Genomic DNA, 19,467 nt, shown 5'->3' with positions numbered 1-19,467 from the left:
CTGAGGCAGTGTGGGCCCAAAAGGGACAACGGGCGTCACCGGTTCTCCATTACTTTGGATAGCAATGTTAGAAAATACAGAAGTGCTCTGCACGGAATGACTGATAATCTTTATTGATCATAACCGCCCCCCCCCGCAAAAAAAGTCTATTTGATTGAGATATTTTCTCCTGACATTGGGGGATTTCTGCTTTAGGAAAATTAGGACCCTGTTAAGATAACCGATTTGTTGTCGGTCGTTTGCGTGTGCTGCTGGTAGCGGTGGTGATGCAATACGCACACTTAAGTGAAAACTGAAATTTAATGGTCCACATAATGTAGTTTCCATGGCATCACTCATTACTATGGGCGTTTCACAATAGTGCGCCTCCAAGAGTTTGCAACGCGTTGGGCAGTCACAATGCGCGGAATCTGTCGACCCAATGCGCGTTTGGAAAGGTTCGACAGAGTTCGCGCGTTGTGATCGGCCAACACGTCGCAAACTCTTGAAGGCGCACGATAATGTGAATCGTATTAATAACAAACATTTTTACTAATAACGAACATCAATATCACTCTTTACTCAACTTCTAAATAAACCGAAATATAATTAACAACAACAAAAAAGGGGAAAAATCATCTAGTTAAATTTAACTTATTTTAATTCAGAAATTTATCATATTATAAGATATAGTGGACAACCGGGGGAGTACTTTATCAGTGAATCTGCTCCTGTGTACACTGCTATACATGCAAACAAACGATGGCGGCAGCGATAAGGAACGCATTAAAATCGAACAAACTTTAGTTATTGCATATTCATGTCTCTTGCGTCCATCACCGCAGCTGCAGCCATGGGTGATGTGCACTGACTATAACGATGCGCAGAACTGTGCCTTCGCGTGAAAGAGGACCGAGCGACTCATTCGCTCTGCGGCCCATACTGCGCGCGATATGGACAGCCCGCGCCTAGCGCCCGAGGCACCACACACAACATCTCGTTCGTTCCACTCATCGCCGCAGTTAGGAGTCCGGTCACGAACCGCGTTTGACGGAATCTCGGGGACCAGGAGAGCGTGATACTGTAGAGTGTGTTGGCTGCATTCCCAAAAGCCCTGGCTGCTTGGGACTTGTACTTGGATCATTATCTTCGACGGAGAGATTGAAAATAGACCGTCAGCGTTGCTCAACACGTGTAGCATGGTCGAGATCTGGAGTGGTGCGTGCGACTACGGAAATCACCTTCACTCGTGGCTCATCTGTGCGACAGAAGCTGCAGCGATCTTCGTTCCTTTCTACTTTTGATATACATGTAGCTAGGCTGATATTAACCGTCTTGTGACCGACTCCGTGACGTCTGGACCAGTTCATACACCCGGATAATTCCTTTATGCTGACCCATCGGCTGGCAAGTTGCAGCATCTTTGTTTATGGACCTCTAGGCGGCAGCTACAATGAGGAGGTCGCCCGGGTGACACGGGCGAAAACATGCCAGTATCACCGCATCGCATCGCCAACTAATTGAACAGGGATATCAAAACAAGGCAAAGGAGAAAGCCTATCTTTGCCGGCTATGAAAAAGCTGCAGGCTTAAAAACAAAACAAAATTGTCAGATGTACAAGCGGCACCGAGATCTAAAAGACCTTTCTATACCTACAGTTGTGTACAGTGCTTTTACGATCGCAAAGAGACCCGGAGATAACTGAGGGTCGCTGCGGAAGGGGCACCTCAGGCAACTATTCCTGCTTGAGCCCTCGACAAATCGCTGAAAATTTCCCCGTTGACTGACGCAGTTGGAGTCCACATGTCGCCGTCCTGTGCAACACTCTGTTTGCATCAGCTGCCAGACCTTGGGTAATATTAATCATTGTTTACAATATTCCCCATTTACGTGTAATGTTTTGAAACCCTCAGGAAAAAATCATTAGTCACGGCAGAGAACGCGTACTTAACATGTGGGTACTCAACGATACCATTTTTAGTTGGTAAAAAGGCAAGGCCTCCTGGTGGACAAACAGTAAGCCACGCACAGTATCGGGGGAACGGGAAAGTGCTGTCTGACTGTTACAAGTCAAATTGTTAAACGTGAAATAGCGTACAAGTGGCATGCTGTTAGCATTTTGTACACAGAAGTTCATTATAAACTCCCGATTATCACTTACCAAACGCCGGGTATACCGTCATCTAACTATATTCGCGCGGCGAAAGTCATAGGGCTGTTCAAGGAAAGGTGTAAATGAATGGGTGTAGCTTTTTGTGTTAGGAACTATGACAAGTTGGTTTTTGTTGATTGAGGGAGAAACCTCTTCGACTACCTACTACCAACTACCTTCGTCCAGGTAGTTTCGACTACATAAAAAAATACCGTTCCGGCAGGAAACATACAATCATCAATGAAAATGTTAGTGAAGTACACAACATATTCGAAGTCAGTGGGTTAATAAACAGAATAGACGAAAATCTCAACCAACCCCACCTGAAGTAAATTTAAGGACACGGGATTTGTTGTTCAGAGAAAACTCGCACAGAAAATGCACTTAAACGGTAACCAGGCTGCTTTCATTTTGGTTAGCATCATTGTAAACATGCGTCTTAATCATGATGAAGGGGGGAGATAGACCCTGAAAAGAAAAATGATCAAAGTCCAGGTAGGCCTACACATTGCAAAATTTGTCGGCTGCTTGGGTTATCTATTTCAACCGAACAGTTACCCAATCCAGGCTTATCCAGCTTGGAGACCTGCATCCCCTGAGATGGAGACAAATTGCCCCAGGGGATGATTTAAGATCTCAGTGGGGACAATTTATCTTTCTAATAAAAGCCCCAAAGCAAGTCTTGATCATTCACAGGCCATAATGAGACTGAGGCCGTGTCCGAAAGGGGATTCCATAGCTACGGCTCGGGTCTATTATCTGCGCGTCTGCGAGCATGTCCAATGGAAAGAACACTTGGACCAAGCTTTAGAGATTCGGACTAGTCTGATATCTAATAATCGTGGATATTCTTGGATGCACAATCATTTTACATAAAGCGAAACTTCAAATGAATGTTCAAATTATGTTCCTAATCGTAGCAATAAATAATCGGATCTTTGACAGTGGCGTTCGTCATAATATGTCCGCTGGTCTATGCGAGGGAAAGAATTTATATGATGTGTTGACATATCATCCATGAACTTGTTAACCGCCTCGCATTTAACATTCATCCGATCCGACTACAAACTGTGGTTAATAAACGAAGAGTTTAAGGCAAAATACCGTCTTTGAAGGGTGCCAGTAATATATTGCCACACAATGTGGTACGGTTTCCAAGCTAATAGGTGAGGCTACTGAACTTTTTTTCTCGCATAAAACAAAATCTATGGGGAAATTTAGGCAGTAAATTAAATAACCTTTTAAAATTGAAAAAAAAAACACACACACACACAAACTTTTCCTACAAGAAATAGAAAAAAGGAGGAAAGAAGTATCACCAGGATCACGGGAATCGCACCACAGACATACTCAGTAATTATGATTTCCCCTATCCACTACTCTGCATTAGCCAGCTCAACTGAACTTCATTTTCTCCTTCCTTTATGGCTACACGACCCCCATAATATGCTGAAGCTGTTAAGTAATTCATTTGCCTATAAATAAATCATAAATCGCTGCACTTCACGTTTTTACGGAAGCCCCTTTGTGCAAATTTGAACAATGCAAAAAATTATTGCGAAATAACGTAATAAAATTGCGAAATCATGGTATCATCGTAACGACGTTTGGCCTATTACGGATTGTCCAGGAGAAAGAACAAGTCATCGATTGTTGATGTTGCTCTTTCCGTACTGGAGCACACGCAGGGGTTGCGTTGGAACGAGCTGCTCATGTTGTTAACAAAATAATCCTGAGCGTTCGAACGGCTGGAGTACGACCCGCGGGTCAGCGAGATTACCACTCTGGCTGTACTCCAGGACCCGGGTATTATGCGCACGCATCCTACTCTTGCATAGTTCAAGTTGGCCCTAACGGGCTTCCGTACGTTTTCATGAATGGTTCCTTACCACGTTGAAAGAACCGTTACCGAGTACCAGCTGCAAGGGGCCTATCACAGGCAGCGTTCGAAATTGGCATTTTGCTTTTAAAGCCTAATTTATTAATAGCGGTTGCTAGTCGGATCGGGTGTAGAAATAAAATGCAAGCAACAGCGAATTTGTTTAAACAGTGTCTGATCAAACTGTAACACTCGACATCAAATGTCTTTCGTCGGTGTTGGAAGAAGAAAATGACAGGATTCAGGAACAAACATGACGTAAAACAAACTTTACTCAGCGTAATTAACGAGATGCGTGGTCTGTTTTTGAGCATGGAACCGATGTTTGACAGTGTGTTTAAGAAACGCATTTGCCTGAGGCATGCTAATGTTTCACGAGGAATATCGTGAATCGGAAAAACGAATTCCTGTAACCTGTTTCACAACCTGCCTGTTTAATAAAAAATGTGCAAGCAAAATAAAGTTAATTTTAAACCTAAAATGTGAACTGGCGGTATTTGTAACTTGAATGATTTGAAGAGGTCATTATTGGCTGTATGATTCTTTGCACTTCTCACCTTATTTGCTTTTGACAATCAAGATATATGCCCCAATTAACACCAGTGGCACAGACTCCATTTTGATTGCTTGTGATTACTTGGGAATGTATCTGAACCTCTGAAATTAGAAGAAATAAAAAAGCACCATCAACCCAAAACTGGCCTCTTTAAAACCAGGTAAGTTATTGATTACTACTAGGTGACATTTCATATTTCATGGCTGGTAGTTGCTTGCTCAGGTCTTGGGAGTACTGATGTTTGACACGCCACAGGCCAAAACAGATGAAATCTTCCACAGAGATGCATCGGTAAAAAAAAACTGAATGTAAGGACTGGAAGATACAGAGTGAAAATAACTCTGAATTTAGATTGAAACAGGTTGAAAGAGAATTCCTGAGGGAAATCTATTAGAGAAATATCTACTGGAGTGAGGAAAGTTCACTCGAAGCCGTTTTGTCTCTAGCTTCAATCAGAGGGCGTGAATATTCACTCGACTGCAGGACTTTGGGATTAGGGTAGACATGCATAGTCAAGACTAGTTTGTACAATATTGTTGATACGCTCCTGACCCTGCAAAGAAAGGCAACGCCAGAAAGTCCTGACCGTGGCTTTCAGTACCCACTTGTCATTGGGTACAGCCACAAGTTGCCTCCATTGGCGCGCGTTATATTACATAACACGGTTGCAGCGTATGTGACTACCGACGTGAGCGTGCGCTCTGTACGGACAACTGAATTGAATACGTCGTCCTTTTTCTAGATTCCAACATTGAGGAAGGACACAGAAGGAGTTTGAACTGCCCGGGCTATAACATCTGGCCAATTACCGCTTTCTGGCATGCCTGGTATGTCCGTGGCCACAGCGCAGCGAGCGCTTGCTACCCACCCTCTGTTTCCCAACCACAAAATCCCTTTTATTTGAAACCCAATGATCGCTATTGCAATTTTTCGCTGGTAATCTGCATCCTTAAAACTGTGTGTACTGAGATAATGCAATTGAATATTCATGCATTTGTTGGTGCTTGGTATGATCTCATGAAAACATCAAATTTAATGCTTGCGCAGTTGCTTGTATTACGCCGTGTGCCCTAAATGTACACGTGCAGTGAATGCTCTTAATTAGCGCATTCTTCTGGAGTTATTTGAGGAATAAATTGCCCGTTGTTCATAAGGTCTCGAGTATTGTTTGAATCATTTTTATTAGGGCCTATGGCATTTGCACAAAAGCGTTTTTTACGAGATTTCACGATCACTCCCTGTGACGAAATAGCACATTATTTTTTGTTCCTTATGAACTTTCCAGCAGTAGTCAACATTTTGTTGTTAGCGAAATTCGTACCAAGTCTTTGAAAACTGATGTATCAGAGGGAGGGGAATACAATTACAAACTTTGCACGGATAATGGAACAATGTATCAAAATTAAAAAAGGTTATTCACGATGGCAAAATAGGTCTAATATCAGGGATTTTTCATTATTTCCTGGTCACAGGAACAATTTGTATTTAATTGCAAGCAAAACAATACAACTATTACTAGGATATTACTGGCCTCGCTTGTCCGGCTAAGATGCAGGCAGTACTCGGGCATTTTGGGAATGTTTTCTATTATTCTTCTGACTCAGCGGCGGCGATTATTGAACACTTTGGAGTGCCAGAGTCGCAACTCCTTCTGTGTCCTTCCCCTATGCTCAAATTATGTCAATCCAGGGCCAGTCTGCATTGTCTAGTACCCAGTTTCACTCTATGGAATTCAGCGACAAAGCAATATTTTGACAAAGAACTCAACCACATCCCTGTTGTTTTGCAATCGACGTTTCAGCTACTTGTCAGTTTGTTGAACCGGCGGCTGACGTCACTTGAAGTATTTTGACATGGAATAAGCAATAACTCGAACCCCCCCCGAAAAAAAGAAAAGGAAAAGAAAAAAAGAAGTGAAAATAGCTTCAGAATGACTACTGAAGCCCGCGTCGAGTGATATGAAGACCGAGGAGCCTACTGCAAAGTAAATCTGAAACTGTACCAACACTTATAAAGGAGAGGCTCCATGCGCTGTGACCCCGAATCGACGTAAACTGAATCTCGGCCGAGCCATCGACGAAAGCTGCACGATGTCGAAGTCACCCGTGGCATGCACGTGCACACGGACACGTATAATACTCGATCGGAATCCATTTGCGGATTTCACGCGTTCTTACTTCGGCAACTTATCGATTGCATCCAGAAACAGGGGAGGGCAGGGAGTGAACAGCGGGAACGCGCGCGCTGTGTGCCGAAATATGAGAAAACGGTGGTTGCCGGTAAAGGTTGTTCGTTCGCGGTCGCTTCTGCACTGTCAGTTCGTATCTGGGATGATGGAAAACCCGCATTTCTCTGGACATTGTACCAACATACGACGCGAGGCCAAAAGAAGTGGAGTGCACATTTTGAAAAGCGGAATGCACTTCTGAGCTTGAACGTGTACTTTAAAAACATCAAAGTGTAGCCTATTAAAAAAAAGCTGACGGAGTTTTCTCAAGGGAATGTATATTACAAATCGAAAAGGTATCTTGAACAACCAAATACACTTTAAAAACGGGAAGTATTTTACGTCTTTGCATAAATCTGTACGCCTTTTTCAAGAGGGAATGCAGTTTGAAAAATCGAACACCATGTGTTTGTACAAATCGTATACACAATCCTTACACAGTTCAAACATCCGGTGATTTTCAAATGCGTACATTCGACAACTGAAGTTGCACTCGAATAGATGAACGTGAATATTCAGGTAGTGACATACGTTCGACATCAAAGCAAGCAATCTTTATAACCGTGTTTGCCGGGTCTCAAGCTGAACATCCCAAGTCCGTCCGTATCTGATCAGGACGATGTTCGGTCAATCTCGGGCGCGTCGTGCAGTCAATATTGACAATAAGAAATGGTATATACGCATGGGGGGTGCGTATGCGCCTCAGGAAAAGTGGCTTATTAAATCGCAAGCAATGTTGAGTTCACATAAAAATTCCCGCGTGTGCGTCCATAGTATTCTAAACGTACCCGCACAAGATGCTGATACAACCGTCTAGTTTTTCCGAGCCGTACAATGTATCCTGTATACACCAGCACCATTTTAAAAGACGCTTATTCGCATAGGCCCCTATAGAGAAATTGAGACAAGACGAAAAAGCAGTCCCAATCCTCGACAATGAATATGATGTACCATTCCTTTCTTTCTTCCTTGTTTTGAAGTTTTTCAGTGTTTCTGTGGTACATACTTTCATAACCAAAAGCAATATTGACACACAACACGAACCAATATTCAGAGGGGCAAAATAAATTACTAGAAGAAACAAGTCTTTGTGCGCGCTGTCGTAGTTACAGTTTCAGTTGGAATGGCACTTTTCCACACGGGAAACACAATAATAGACACATTAATGTCCATGCATGGCAACCTACCACTGTTTCAGGGGACAAGACAATGGGATCCTTACGTTTCAAACACGACGTTTACGCAGCCGCCTCTTTTCCCTAATTCTGTGATGTGCATTATGAATTACCGCTTGACCACTTCATTTGGGCTGAAATGACGGGTTCAGCAAGGGTGCAGCGGCTTGAGCTCAGACTGACAACAATTTTCCTGTGTGAGTACCGTGCCGGATGCCGCGATGCACAGAGGATAGGAAAATAAATCTGATGTAGAGAAAATACATCTCGCCTTTAAAACATACCTGCATTTGCGCTTTGGTGTTCTTCAAACACTGATCACCTCTTCAGCGAGTTAAGACTGCAAAGGTCAGTGCACTTCCCAAAGCATTAAACTGAATGGATACACACTGCGCCTTAACAAAGGCCCTGAGATATTCGTTCATTAAAGTCGCTGACCGTTTCATAGTTTGAATTCTTCCTCCTATTTTGACCACAGATTTCAAACACCCCATAACTTCTAATTTGCCGCTGTAAAGCGGAGGTGAGTTATGGTCATAATGTATCACGCAGGTGGAAGAATATTCATTAAAATGCACGATCCACTCGTGAATGCATTCAGAATCACCTGCGTAAACATACTCAGTACTGGGGCACGGTAATCAAAATTTGAAGGCTGATCCCCTTTAATTCCGCTCGCCAGTCATTCAATACCCCTTCGGACACTCCCCTGGAATGGAAAAAAGTTGCACCCCCTTACAATATCCACCTGCCCCACAGCGCACCAGTGGAGATACCTCGCCGGGTCCTGGCTGGTCGATAGCCCAGGCCGAACCATGCCGCATACAACGTAGCACGTCTCTACAAGCCGAGGTGTGAAAGACGTACCGACAATAACTACCGCCGATCGAATTTTCCTGGGAGGCTCTGTTGATATCTCACGCCGTCTTTTCTCTCTCCCTATTCTACCCATGTGTTTGTATTCTAAAGAAAATTGAATAAAAAGAAGGTCAGGTCTGAAGCAAGCAATTTCTGGCCTCGGATGGTTTGAGGATAAACCTGGCGATGATAACTGTATGCAACAAGGGATATGCATATTTAATTTCTACAACAGAAGATTACCATTTCCCGCAGTAAACAAAATCAAATCGTCAGAAATGTTTTAGTATTCTTATGAGGGTCAATCTACTCCGGTAATATCATGACTAAACAATTGAAAAAAGTCTGACGAAACGAAATGTACTATCACACAAACCAAACATAATTTGATTGAACCAAATATATTCCGCAATCATGACAAGACGTACCCCGAGGACAGGCTGACGACCACTGCTCTGCGCGGCCACGCCCGTTGCCTTGTATAGGCCTATTAAAGCCGAGAGCCCTAATCTATGCTAAATCAAAGTCTGCACTGGCATAGGCTAAATAGTTTACGTAACAATATTTGGTCTAGTCTTCCTTTTTAAAAGTTATACAATTGGCGTGTAAAGCATATTTCTCAGAAAAAAATGTAACTTATAAGTTTACTCGTCATCATGATCTACGAGTGAAAGTTTTCTCCCATCCACTTTCGCAACAGCAGTATTTGGTGTCCCTTGTCTATGGACATTTACAGCGGCAACTGGTCCAACCAAAGACCGACTCACGTGACAGCATTACGCCACTCTGAGAAGTACATTTGCCAGTGCTTTACGATCACCGTAGCGATATTTCCACGTGACGCAGAGCACACATCTCTGACGTCATTATTTTTCCCACACAGAAACCACGAATCTAATTCTCAGGCCTGTGAATAGATTGGTATTTGCTTAGCAGGGGAAAGAGCCTCACGTCATCTAATTTAAAACAGCGTTACCCTTCCATACAAGTCAATATCTAAATGCTAGGCTATTAGTTAATCCACTGTTTTGTTTTGTTGTTGTTGTTTTGTCCTAGCACTGGAAACCGTGATGACTAATTCGCTGTGCTATCTCTCCTGAAGATGGGTGCAGTTTTTACAAATGACGTTCTCATGGGTACGGTTTATACTGCTCCCTCAGTTGAAACGTGGAGCAGTAATTCTCTACTTTATACTGATAATACTCGTTAAGTTTATGCTTTTCAGCTCTTTTCATTCTTCCATGATCGATGCGTCTGGCCTTGTTGCTTTTTTTTATTTAGGTCACTGTAGCCAGCGAGCGGTTTGTAGCTGCTTTTGTATTAAAAAAACCCAAACAATCAAACTAAAGAAAGATATAGACTTTAGAAGATTGCATGGGCCTTACCACTGGGGGAAATTTTCGCCACTAACGAGCATATTTGTCAAACACGTTCGCACATACGAACAGACAAACACCCCATCAATCGTTGCAACATGCCTGGCGCCTATTGTTGCATTGCACGGAAACTGAATTAGATTCTAAAAATGTGACAAAGATCGCCATTTGAACGTGCACTTTGTGATTGCCGTAAACAGACAAAAGGATGCAAGCCGGCGACATTTTATGAGTACTGGCTACACCGGAGCTCCGTGCATGCATAATTACTGAGAGTATATGAGATGAATATCAATTACGAGATCAATGAATATTGATGATATCGATTGAGACCACAGGTCAACCTTTCACAAGGGGGTCAGGTTGGTGTTGCGTTTCTTTCCTCGCCTTCCGCCTCTGGGGCCGTGGTTCGAATCCAGCTCGGTCCACATGTGGATTGGGTTTTCCGGGATTTTCCTCCCACCTCTAAAACTGAACATCTCTTCATAGTCTTCTTCACTCATTATCATCCTGTAATAGGCGCTAAATGCGCTATTGGGTGAACAGATATGAGTAAATAAATAAATCATTTCTACCTAAAAAGCGCCAAATCTTCCATGTAAAATATCGATTTTTTCATTATTTTAACTCTTGGCTATTCTGTTGGAAGTACACTTGGGACGCAAAGGTTGGATTTTATGTGGTACATAGCGAAGTATCTGGTGACGGTATCGTTTTATTTCAAACAGAAGGACCGGTTGCATAAACTGTATCATATACAATTAAATTGTCATACCAAAAATAACGAGGAAATGGCAATCGTGGGACGATTTCATATTCTATAATTCTCAAAGCCCCTAAATTGGTCGTCACCTCTCAGAAAGGCCATATTGGAGTGTTTAACAAGAGAAATTTACCAATTTCTTTCGACGGGGGGGAGCTCTGGTTCTGCCCTTGGATCATGGAGAGCATTGCGTTCGCAATGACCTCGTTCAGCGCACGAGATGTCATCTGCCCAAAACTACACCTTGTCAATGTGAGCGCGCGTGTAGTGTATGCAGCATTATGTTAAATCATTTTTTTTCACCGGGAGTATGGTAACTCAAACGGCACTGATGTGGACGGAGGCTGGGAACCTAAGCTTGCAGGATTTCAATCATATTACCTGGCAGAAGTTGTGAAATGATTCCTGTCGGATCTCTTGTCAAACCTCTCTGTTGCGGATTTGTCTCAGTCCAAGATCGTCGCACGAGCAGCGGCAAGGCTTCAAGCAGATATATACTGTGACGGAAGACGACGCAGTAGACTATAAAATGATATGCTATGATTCGTGCTTAACGCCTGCACTCACCCCCCCGAGACATCCTGACTTCTTTATTATGATGTAGGCCTATGTTACGGGGAACTAAACCTGCACAGGGCGTTCTCAGAGGTTTGATGAAAAACATCATGTTATATCAACACTTCTGTGCACAGTGCCAACTGCTGGCCTAACTGGTTCATGCAGCCAAAAGGGTAGATATACGGTGTCCGACCAAATTTGGTGACAGAGTTTATACACTCGCAGGACGCTATAAGCCTCACTAACAGTGGCGTAAATCTATGTTGGAAATCTGTAATGTGTATCAAATTCATGCAGAATCTTCCATCAGCCTAATGTTATATTGATGGCTTTTAAAATTGCTTTCCCTTTTTAGTGATACTGCAAACATTCTAGTCGTTGGGAAATCCTGAAAAGTCTTCAAAATCCATTGTATATTTTTTTGCCCATGACAAAAAGCGTCGGGGGATGATTCAATAGCCCATCCCCACCTCAAAATGTGAGGGGATAATATATACTCCCACCCCCCGGGATTTATGCCCATGCCCACTAAACCAATTATGAAAAAAAGTAGATTAAAAAGCAAGCCGCAAGCTAAACTGAATCGTTATTAAACGAAACTAAAAGGAAGTTTATAAGCATGTTGCCTGCCATAATCTCATTTCCTCGTATCATTGGTTTTCCCTCCTTTTATTCTATATACTGCAGTCCCGTATACAGTCAATGTGACTCTTCACAACTGCGTCATTAAACGCACGTTTCATTGGTAACGTGTACGTACGTAATCTCATGTTTTCTTATCGACGCATGCATGTTGGGATATGTAGATGCATATTTTATTTCTTTCTAATCAAATCCTTTGTTTATAAAATGTCCTTCTGTCAACAATGCAGGCGGACAACTGGTACCAATGGCCGGGTTCATCATTAACTTTAAAAGAAAATTAATGACAATCTTCACTGTGCATCCATCACACCATGAAAAGAACAGCTCATTTACGAACAGCCACGCAAGTTGCTGTTATTATGCCCCGACCGCATCTACTATGTGTTGAGCCGTTCGAGGTTTCCATTAATTGCATTACGGCTGCAATCAAATATCAAAGTAATTATTCACTGATCAGCTGCGTGGCTAGCACAACGTGCCCTTTTGCGAGCCTGCGGCAAGCTTTAGCACGCCACAAAGACACCAAAGGCCAAATACTGGAATAAGGGTAATATGGAATTGACTCTCCTCTTCGACAAACATTTCCACTCTAATCTGCGCTAAGCATGTCAAGATCTGTTTAATTTCCTTTATTATCTACTCCAACAAGCCAGAGCGCTATTGGGTCTATAAGACACTGCAGTTAAAACGCCACAGGGCACATTCGCACATACCGGGCGCGCAGATTTTCTCCGTTGTCAAAGACGTCAACCACTTGGCATTTTGGCGTTCGCGAGATTATTTCCATAAATAGAACATTCCCTGCTACTGGTCATTAATTCCCTTGTGTCACCTTTAAGTTGCCTTTGGCTCTGCCTGCATTCGCTGCAACTTTACGCGCATTTACTACTCAACGAGTTCCAGAGAGACTTTATCTTTCAATATTCATGGAATGTTCTTTTCGTTCGTCAAATTCAAGGGCTCTTTATATAAATGTGTTTCTAAAAGGTACTCCTCCGCAAGTACTTCAGCTAAAGGCAAGTTTGGGGACGACCGTCAACCACTGGTCGTTTTTACCTGGTGCTCAGCTTATATTGTGCAAAGATTATCAGGGAAAATTGACCAGAGGTCAACAAATGGACGTCGCTCGAACTTGCTCTCATCCGAAAATTTAGTTTCAAGCTCTGCGGAAAAAAGCGGTCATTATTAATTTGCTGCATATATGTCCTTTACCATCAACGCATTGGCTTGAAGGTATGGACGCGTTGTTTGTGGCAATGTCACATCTTGTGTGTGTGTTTGGGGGGGCTATTTACCATGAAAAAGAGCAATACAATTAATTGGAATTATGCTCATCGATCCCTTTTGGGCATTTGTAATCTTCGGGACCCCTTTCCTATGTAGAAGGAAGAACTAGATTTCAGGTGTTAGACCCACCTAACCAGATGACAATGACATTATTTCGTCAAACTCCAGGGTTAATTTTGTAGAAAGAGGGCAGGGTTTGATTTTTGAGGGAAATTATGGGGGTAGAAACGATGACATCGACACAGACCGTGCACGCATGCATCCCCTAAAATAAAAAAACATGGCGATAATGTCAAAACGTGCTTGGTAGATTCTCTCTGACTGGTAACAAACGTTTCATTAGAAAGCCGATCTCTGAGTGGTTGACATGAGCCAATAGGGAAGTAAGATTATTGAAAATAACAGCCAGACCGTGTGCGCATGCGTCCACATAGTGATAATGTAAAACATGCTTGGTAGAGTGTCACTGATTGGTTACTGGAAAGTGGATCTCTGATTAGTTTAAAACATGGGAAAGGCAGATTAGGAAGTTAAAGTATTGAAGAGAACAGCCACACAAACATTTACGTTGATAGACATCGGTAAGACAGTCGCATTTTTTCTCCTGATTTAATTTTCCAAATGTAACCCAAACAGGGTCATGCCAATCAAGAGACATTGCCCGAATAACACTCTTTGGGGGGTGACCTTTATTAGTAAAAGTAACAACAAACAGGGGAGTCCCGAAGTCCCCCCCCCTTTTCGCCCGATTTTAAAATCTCTGTTCACGCAATACTGAGTAAGTATACCTTCCAGATGCAGGTGACATGGTGGAAAGGATGAGATTACTGCTCACCTGTGCTGCATTCCGCATAATGTCACTATAAAGTGCGTTAAATGTCAAATAAACGAGAATGCATTCACACCCTAATCCAGCAGCATTTCGAGCAGGTGACGAGGAGAAACGCGTCCTAAAACAGCCGCTAAAACTGTGTCCTTGCCAGCATTAATTCTTAATGAGCAAAAATTCTGCATAACATCTGACGCTAAATTTATTTCGACACCTGAACGTTACTTGTGAACAATGAGCGTGATTACTTAGTATAAGTACGGCAAATGTGCTACTTTCGTTACATCACAGGGTCTAAGCTGCACCAAATTTCCTGCCATTTTCTTCTTCCAACACACGTGCCGGTAAAATCAATGTAAACGCGGTTGGAATTCTTGTTTTGGGGTATAGTCTGGTGCTGTAGTCAAATATCCTTCGCGAAGTGGGTTTCCAAGGTTTCCCGTTATTCCCGGCTGTCGGAAGCCCATTAATTTGCCTGTGAGGTGATATACCGTGTTGGATTCCCCGGAGCTTGCTGCCGCTCACCCTCTCCTCCCCTCGTCTGCAATGTTTTGTCAGATGACAAGGCCGCGTAGGCATGGTAGGCGCCATTCATAGCTGTGGCGAACACTTATGTTGTTAGCACATGGTGTTCATGTGCTTTTAGATAGCAATTGGCGCGCGACAGTCCACATCACTTTGCGGGTACACCGTATTACAACCCTAGGCAGAAATTAAGACCGATCAGGTCTTTACATTATCATTGCTTGCTTAGCCCTGTTCATTGTAGATCGTCAGGTTTCTACCTTGTAGTAGCCTGGAAATTATTCGAATTGTTTCTCGGGAGTATTGCCTAAGGTTCCCTGCAAAAGAAATAAACAAGGCTGTGTATGCCCGCAATAGGGAGTAATATTTAATTTGAATACATTTTTTCAATATGAGCCTGTAGGCAGACAAAACTAGTCTTGGGGGCTTACTTTAACCACGCCATCAAACAAACACAATGACAGTCGTCCTCTTCAGCAACTGCACTCATACGACATAAAAAGCAACAGAAAAAGGCAGATATGTTAAGTGTTTAACTCCTTGTTTTGCTCTTGACGTAGACACGAGCCAGGAAGCAATGCGGTGTGCGTCTGGTGCTAGTTACGCCATCGCTTTCAGGATGGCTCTTCTCAGTCTGGTGTGGCTTACTCAAGTGCCTGCACGTACCCCGGCTACAGACGTGGCCTCCTCTTCCCCTTCACCATCTCCCGCTTCACCACCACCGCCATCATCACCAACACCGCCGTCCTCATCGTCTTCTTTAACAACCCCACCAGCAGAGCCAACACAACACTCCAAATCGTCGTCTTCACCGCCTTCTAAATCCGCGCAATCTTCGGATACTGCCCGTGGCCCCTTGCCCTCTGCAAGTGGGAATGGGGAGGGCGCGAAATCATCACCGCCGCTTCGAACTCCGCCGCCAAGGACGGCAATGACAACAACGCCCGGACCGCGAAGTGTTTTCACAACCGGCGGACAAACGGTGGCCGACCGCGCCGGAACCGGGAAAGGCCTTGTTTATCATGGCAGCTCCAGGTCCCCCGAGGCAGGGGAAACGCACTTGCAAGTGAGCTCGTCAGCCCCCGCGAACGTGTGCGACTCGAGGTGTAATGACGTCATGGCTCGGAAGCAAGGCATATGTGGCTGCAACTCCAAAATGGCCGGAAAGCCGGTTGTAAAATCCGGCCTCAGAAGAAGTGCATTACACAGGCCAGTTTTGAAATGAACTTAGTATCCAATTCAAACTGTTGATAGTGCGGTACACATTTTCATACTAAGAGAAACTATATACAGAAAGATAGCTAAGCAATATTTTCTTACCCTCGACCTCGTTGTAGATACCAGCAAAGGCTTCCCAACAAGAAGAGTGTGACACGGCGCCCTGCGATGAAAATTCCGCCCATCTCTTGTAGGCCTAGGCCTTCATAATCCACTTTGGGAATGCTCGACTGACGATATCCAAGGCCAAGCAGTTTAACGGTCCAGGGTACATTACCGCCTGCAGCACTTCGCGTAATCATACCTTCTACCATGGAACGCATTTGTGTAAGTAACCTAGCAGTCATGCAATGTTTATTCGACTATTCCATCCTGAACTTCTGACGTTTGGTGCAGAAACGCTTAAGACCGGGATTCCTTGATGTTTGCTATAGCACAGCTTCCTTAGCTCAACAGTTTTGACCGTAAAGTCGCAGTCGACCAACAACAGTTCCGCCATGTTGATTCAAGCCAGCTTTCACGCAGCGAATGGCGAGCCATGTACAAGTGGCATCTCGCATTCTTGCAATGAAAGAAAACAATGAGCCCCGACTAGAATGCAAAGATTGTGCACAACATTCGATTTAGTACAGTGTCGTCTGCGTAACATGCGTTTCACATGCAATTCTATGGGCAGCTGCCCAAATCGGGCGCCTATTGGCTTAGTAGTGGTGACGCAAAAAACTTTTCTGATGCAGTCATTGGCTGATTTTAACCGAGTTGGATGCAGTACACCAGTTTCTGCAAGATTGGATGTAGTACACTAGTTCCTGGAAGACTGATCGTTTGATAGCTGGAATAAGGAAAATATTATGAGGGCCATAAAATATGACTGCTTTTTATCTTTTTCTTGTCAACACCAAATAAGGCACAGGGCAAAAACCTTACCATTACAAGATCTTTGTAAACAAAACCTACATTAAACATTAAGATAGAGTGTCAATCGCCAGTGTGTAAGAAGCGCACATTTGATATGTATGGTATGGCTTACACATTTCCACAGTTCACATCTTAAAAATAATGTGTTCACATGTGCACATCATCAAAAACCAGAGCACTGACGGAGTGAGTGCCAAAAAAGAGTCTTGAAATGCAGCACTTTGATTACAGCACTAGGATTGTACTTGCAAGTTCAAGGAACCAAAATTCAAAACTCAGGTCTAATTCAGCCGTCCACAGAGTGAGGAATTTTAGAATCTTTTAGAGTTCTTATTGGTCTGGACATCATTGGTGTTAAATAGCGTGATCTTTAATTCATTACCAGAATTCAAGGCATGGGAGAAAACACCATCATATATGCACAATGCTACCGAAATCACCCGTAACCGATGGGCCTTCTGACACCACGAACCTAGAATCGTCCACAGACAATGGCGGTTCAGAACTAAATTTGTGGAGGTTAATTTTACTTCTGCAAACATTTTTAAACTGCCTTATATAAATATATTTTAACAAGTCGCCCCCCTTAAGGGTTGGCCCCTATTTGCCCCCTGGATCGGCGAGTGTCTACAGAAGACACAGCATACGTGTAAAACCCATTGGGGCTGATAGTTCTTTACTCGTATTTGAAAAAAAAACACCCGGTTTAAGGGAGATGCACAGATCTTGCTGGCCAAACGTATGTAAGACGGTGTAGAGAATCTGCAGCCGAATTTGCTTCTCTGACTTCGACAGTTCTTTGAGTTTTGGAAGTGTGGTTTTGTGCGTTTGAAACTAGCAATTGTAAAACGTATTGTGTATATAAATGCATTGCCTGCCGAAGGGTTTGTTACGGGATTTTGAGACAAACGCCAGTGACTTAATAAAAAAGTATACATAAAATAAGCCGAATGTTTACTAGAATAATATCAACGCTTTTGAAAAATATGTTCTTTTAAGAGATCAATCCTTCGAGGATATCCCACCATGTTCATTGAAAGACAGACCTCAGGGCACAGCAATAATACGGATGAAATGTATTTCAAACCGAGCATTCCTATTGTGCCCGAAAAGGTATCCAAACATTAGGAAGTAGGGAGAAGATAGCGTGTAAACACTCCACTAAGAGGTAGGGGCGTACGCGTTTCTCCTGCATTGTTTTGACAGTCAAGCCGCGGCGACGCGAAATCATTTATGAGACGAAGGAAAGGGGGTAACGCTCTCACAGGAGAAAGAGATCCATTCAAGGCGGGGGGGGGAGTGTTTGGGAGAAGCACACACTCGATAGTCTCAGAATAGCTGCTGTATAATATCAGCTTTCACGTTGACTTGTTAATCCGTTATTTGGAAAAACGCACAAACTGCAAATGTACAGCAAACTATTTGTTTTGTTGGAACCAAATGAGTAGACTTGATTCCGAGTCATCGACACATGGAAATGGGTCAGGGGCGGTTCCTCCTTGAAACCCTGCGCTGGTCGGGCCTGAAAAGGAGATCGGTCAATGACTTGATTTCATGTCTACAGTGTACCGAGTGTCCGTCAACGTCTTCTGAAATCTATGTTAAGAACGTCAAAGCTACATCGAATGCCCTTCCGGCAAAGGTCCGTATCGTCACAGAACGATGGAAAATTATAGACTAATAGTTTTCGCTGTGCCACGAGCACCGCTAGAGGGGGGTGTCACACCCCCATTGGTTAGTTTGTCAGCAAAACCATGGTCTGTCGGCAAATTAAAAAAAACGGAGAATGAAGATGAAAAGAAGGGGATACAGTACTTTCGTTTTGCGTGACGGTCCGTCGGCAAGTTTCATGTGGCACCCCCCCCCCCATTCAAAATGATAACGACGCCCGTGCGCTGTGCACATCACCATACCATAAGAAAGTTTTCCGAAGGTTTTCTGTTGTTCTTACACTCGTGGCCAGTATTAATAATTGATAGCTGTCTGATTAGCCTTAAAATAATCGATCATGCGTTGCTTACAGTTTAAACCGTTCGCGGTTCTTGTCGGCTGATCGAAGCCATTGCATGCGAGAAAAAAATTATAAGAAAAATTCCATAGACACAGCCCTGGTAAATGTCAAGACTGTCTCCAGATATTGAAATGTACCCATTACATGTTGTCACAAGGCCTAACATGAAAATATCTGACTGACAGACAAGACTATACATAATGCGAGCGTAAAGCAGACATGCTGTGCATTATTCAGAGGTCCGTATGAGTCTGTTTTCATAGCGTGTCGATGGCCCTGCCTCATGCAGCTGGTATCATGGTACACGTATTATAACTTATGAGCAGAATGAACGGAAATTAAAACAGACGACCTCGCAGCTTGTGATTACAGAATATGGATGGTTGGAAGGGGAAAAAAAGGACTAGTATCGGAAGAGGCTGGGCGGACAAAGACTAATGGTGCCATTTGTTGTGGCGTGGAGGTGGGAATCTATCAAGAACCATCCTGTCTGTATCGGTTGAACATTTC

At 43.4% G+C, this 19,467-nt stretch overlaps 1 protein-coding gene across 1 annotated transcript; it reads left to right on the top strand.

Annotated features, from left to right (window-relative positions):
- Positions 1 to 197: 197 nt before the first annotated feature.
- Positions 198 to 17,405, top strand: LOC147795167 (uncharacterized). Its single transcript, XM_087132224.1, has 3 exons — positions 198 to 1,833; positions 15,371 to 16,019; positions 16,148 to 17,405. Exons 2-3 carry the CDS (start codon positions 15,388 to 15,390, stop codon positions 16,236 to 16,238), a joined length of 723 nt encoding a protein of 240 aa, XP_086988350.1. The 5' UTR covers positions 198 to 1,833; positions 15,371 to 15,387; the 3' UTR covers positions 16,239 to 17,405.
- Positions 17,406 to 19,467: the final 2,062 nt, after the last annotated feature.

Source organism: Acanthaster planci, unplaced genomic scaffold, assembly GCF_054643075.1.
Source record: "Acanthaster planci isolate LZ-2023a unplaced genomic scaffold, COTS_SCS Contig142, whole genome shotgun sequence".
Classification (NCBI taxonomy): domain Eukaryota; kingdom Metazoa; phylum Echinodermata; class Asteroidea; order Valvatida; family Acanthasteridae; genus Acanthaster; species Acanthaster planci.
Note: the sequence above shows the minus strand (reverse complement) of the source record. Positions and strands in the feature narration are given on the sequence as shown.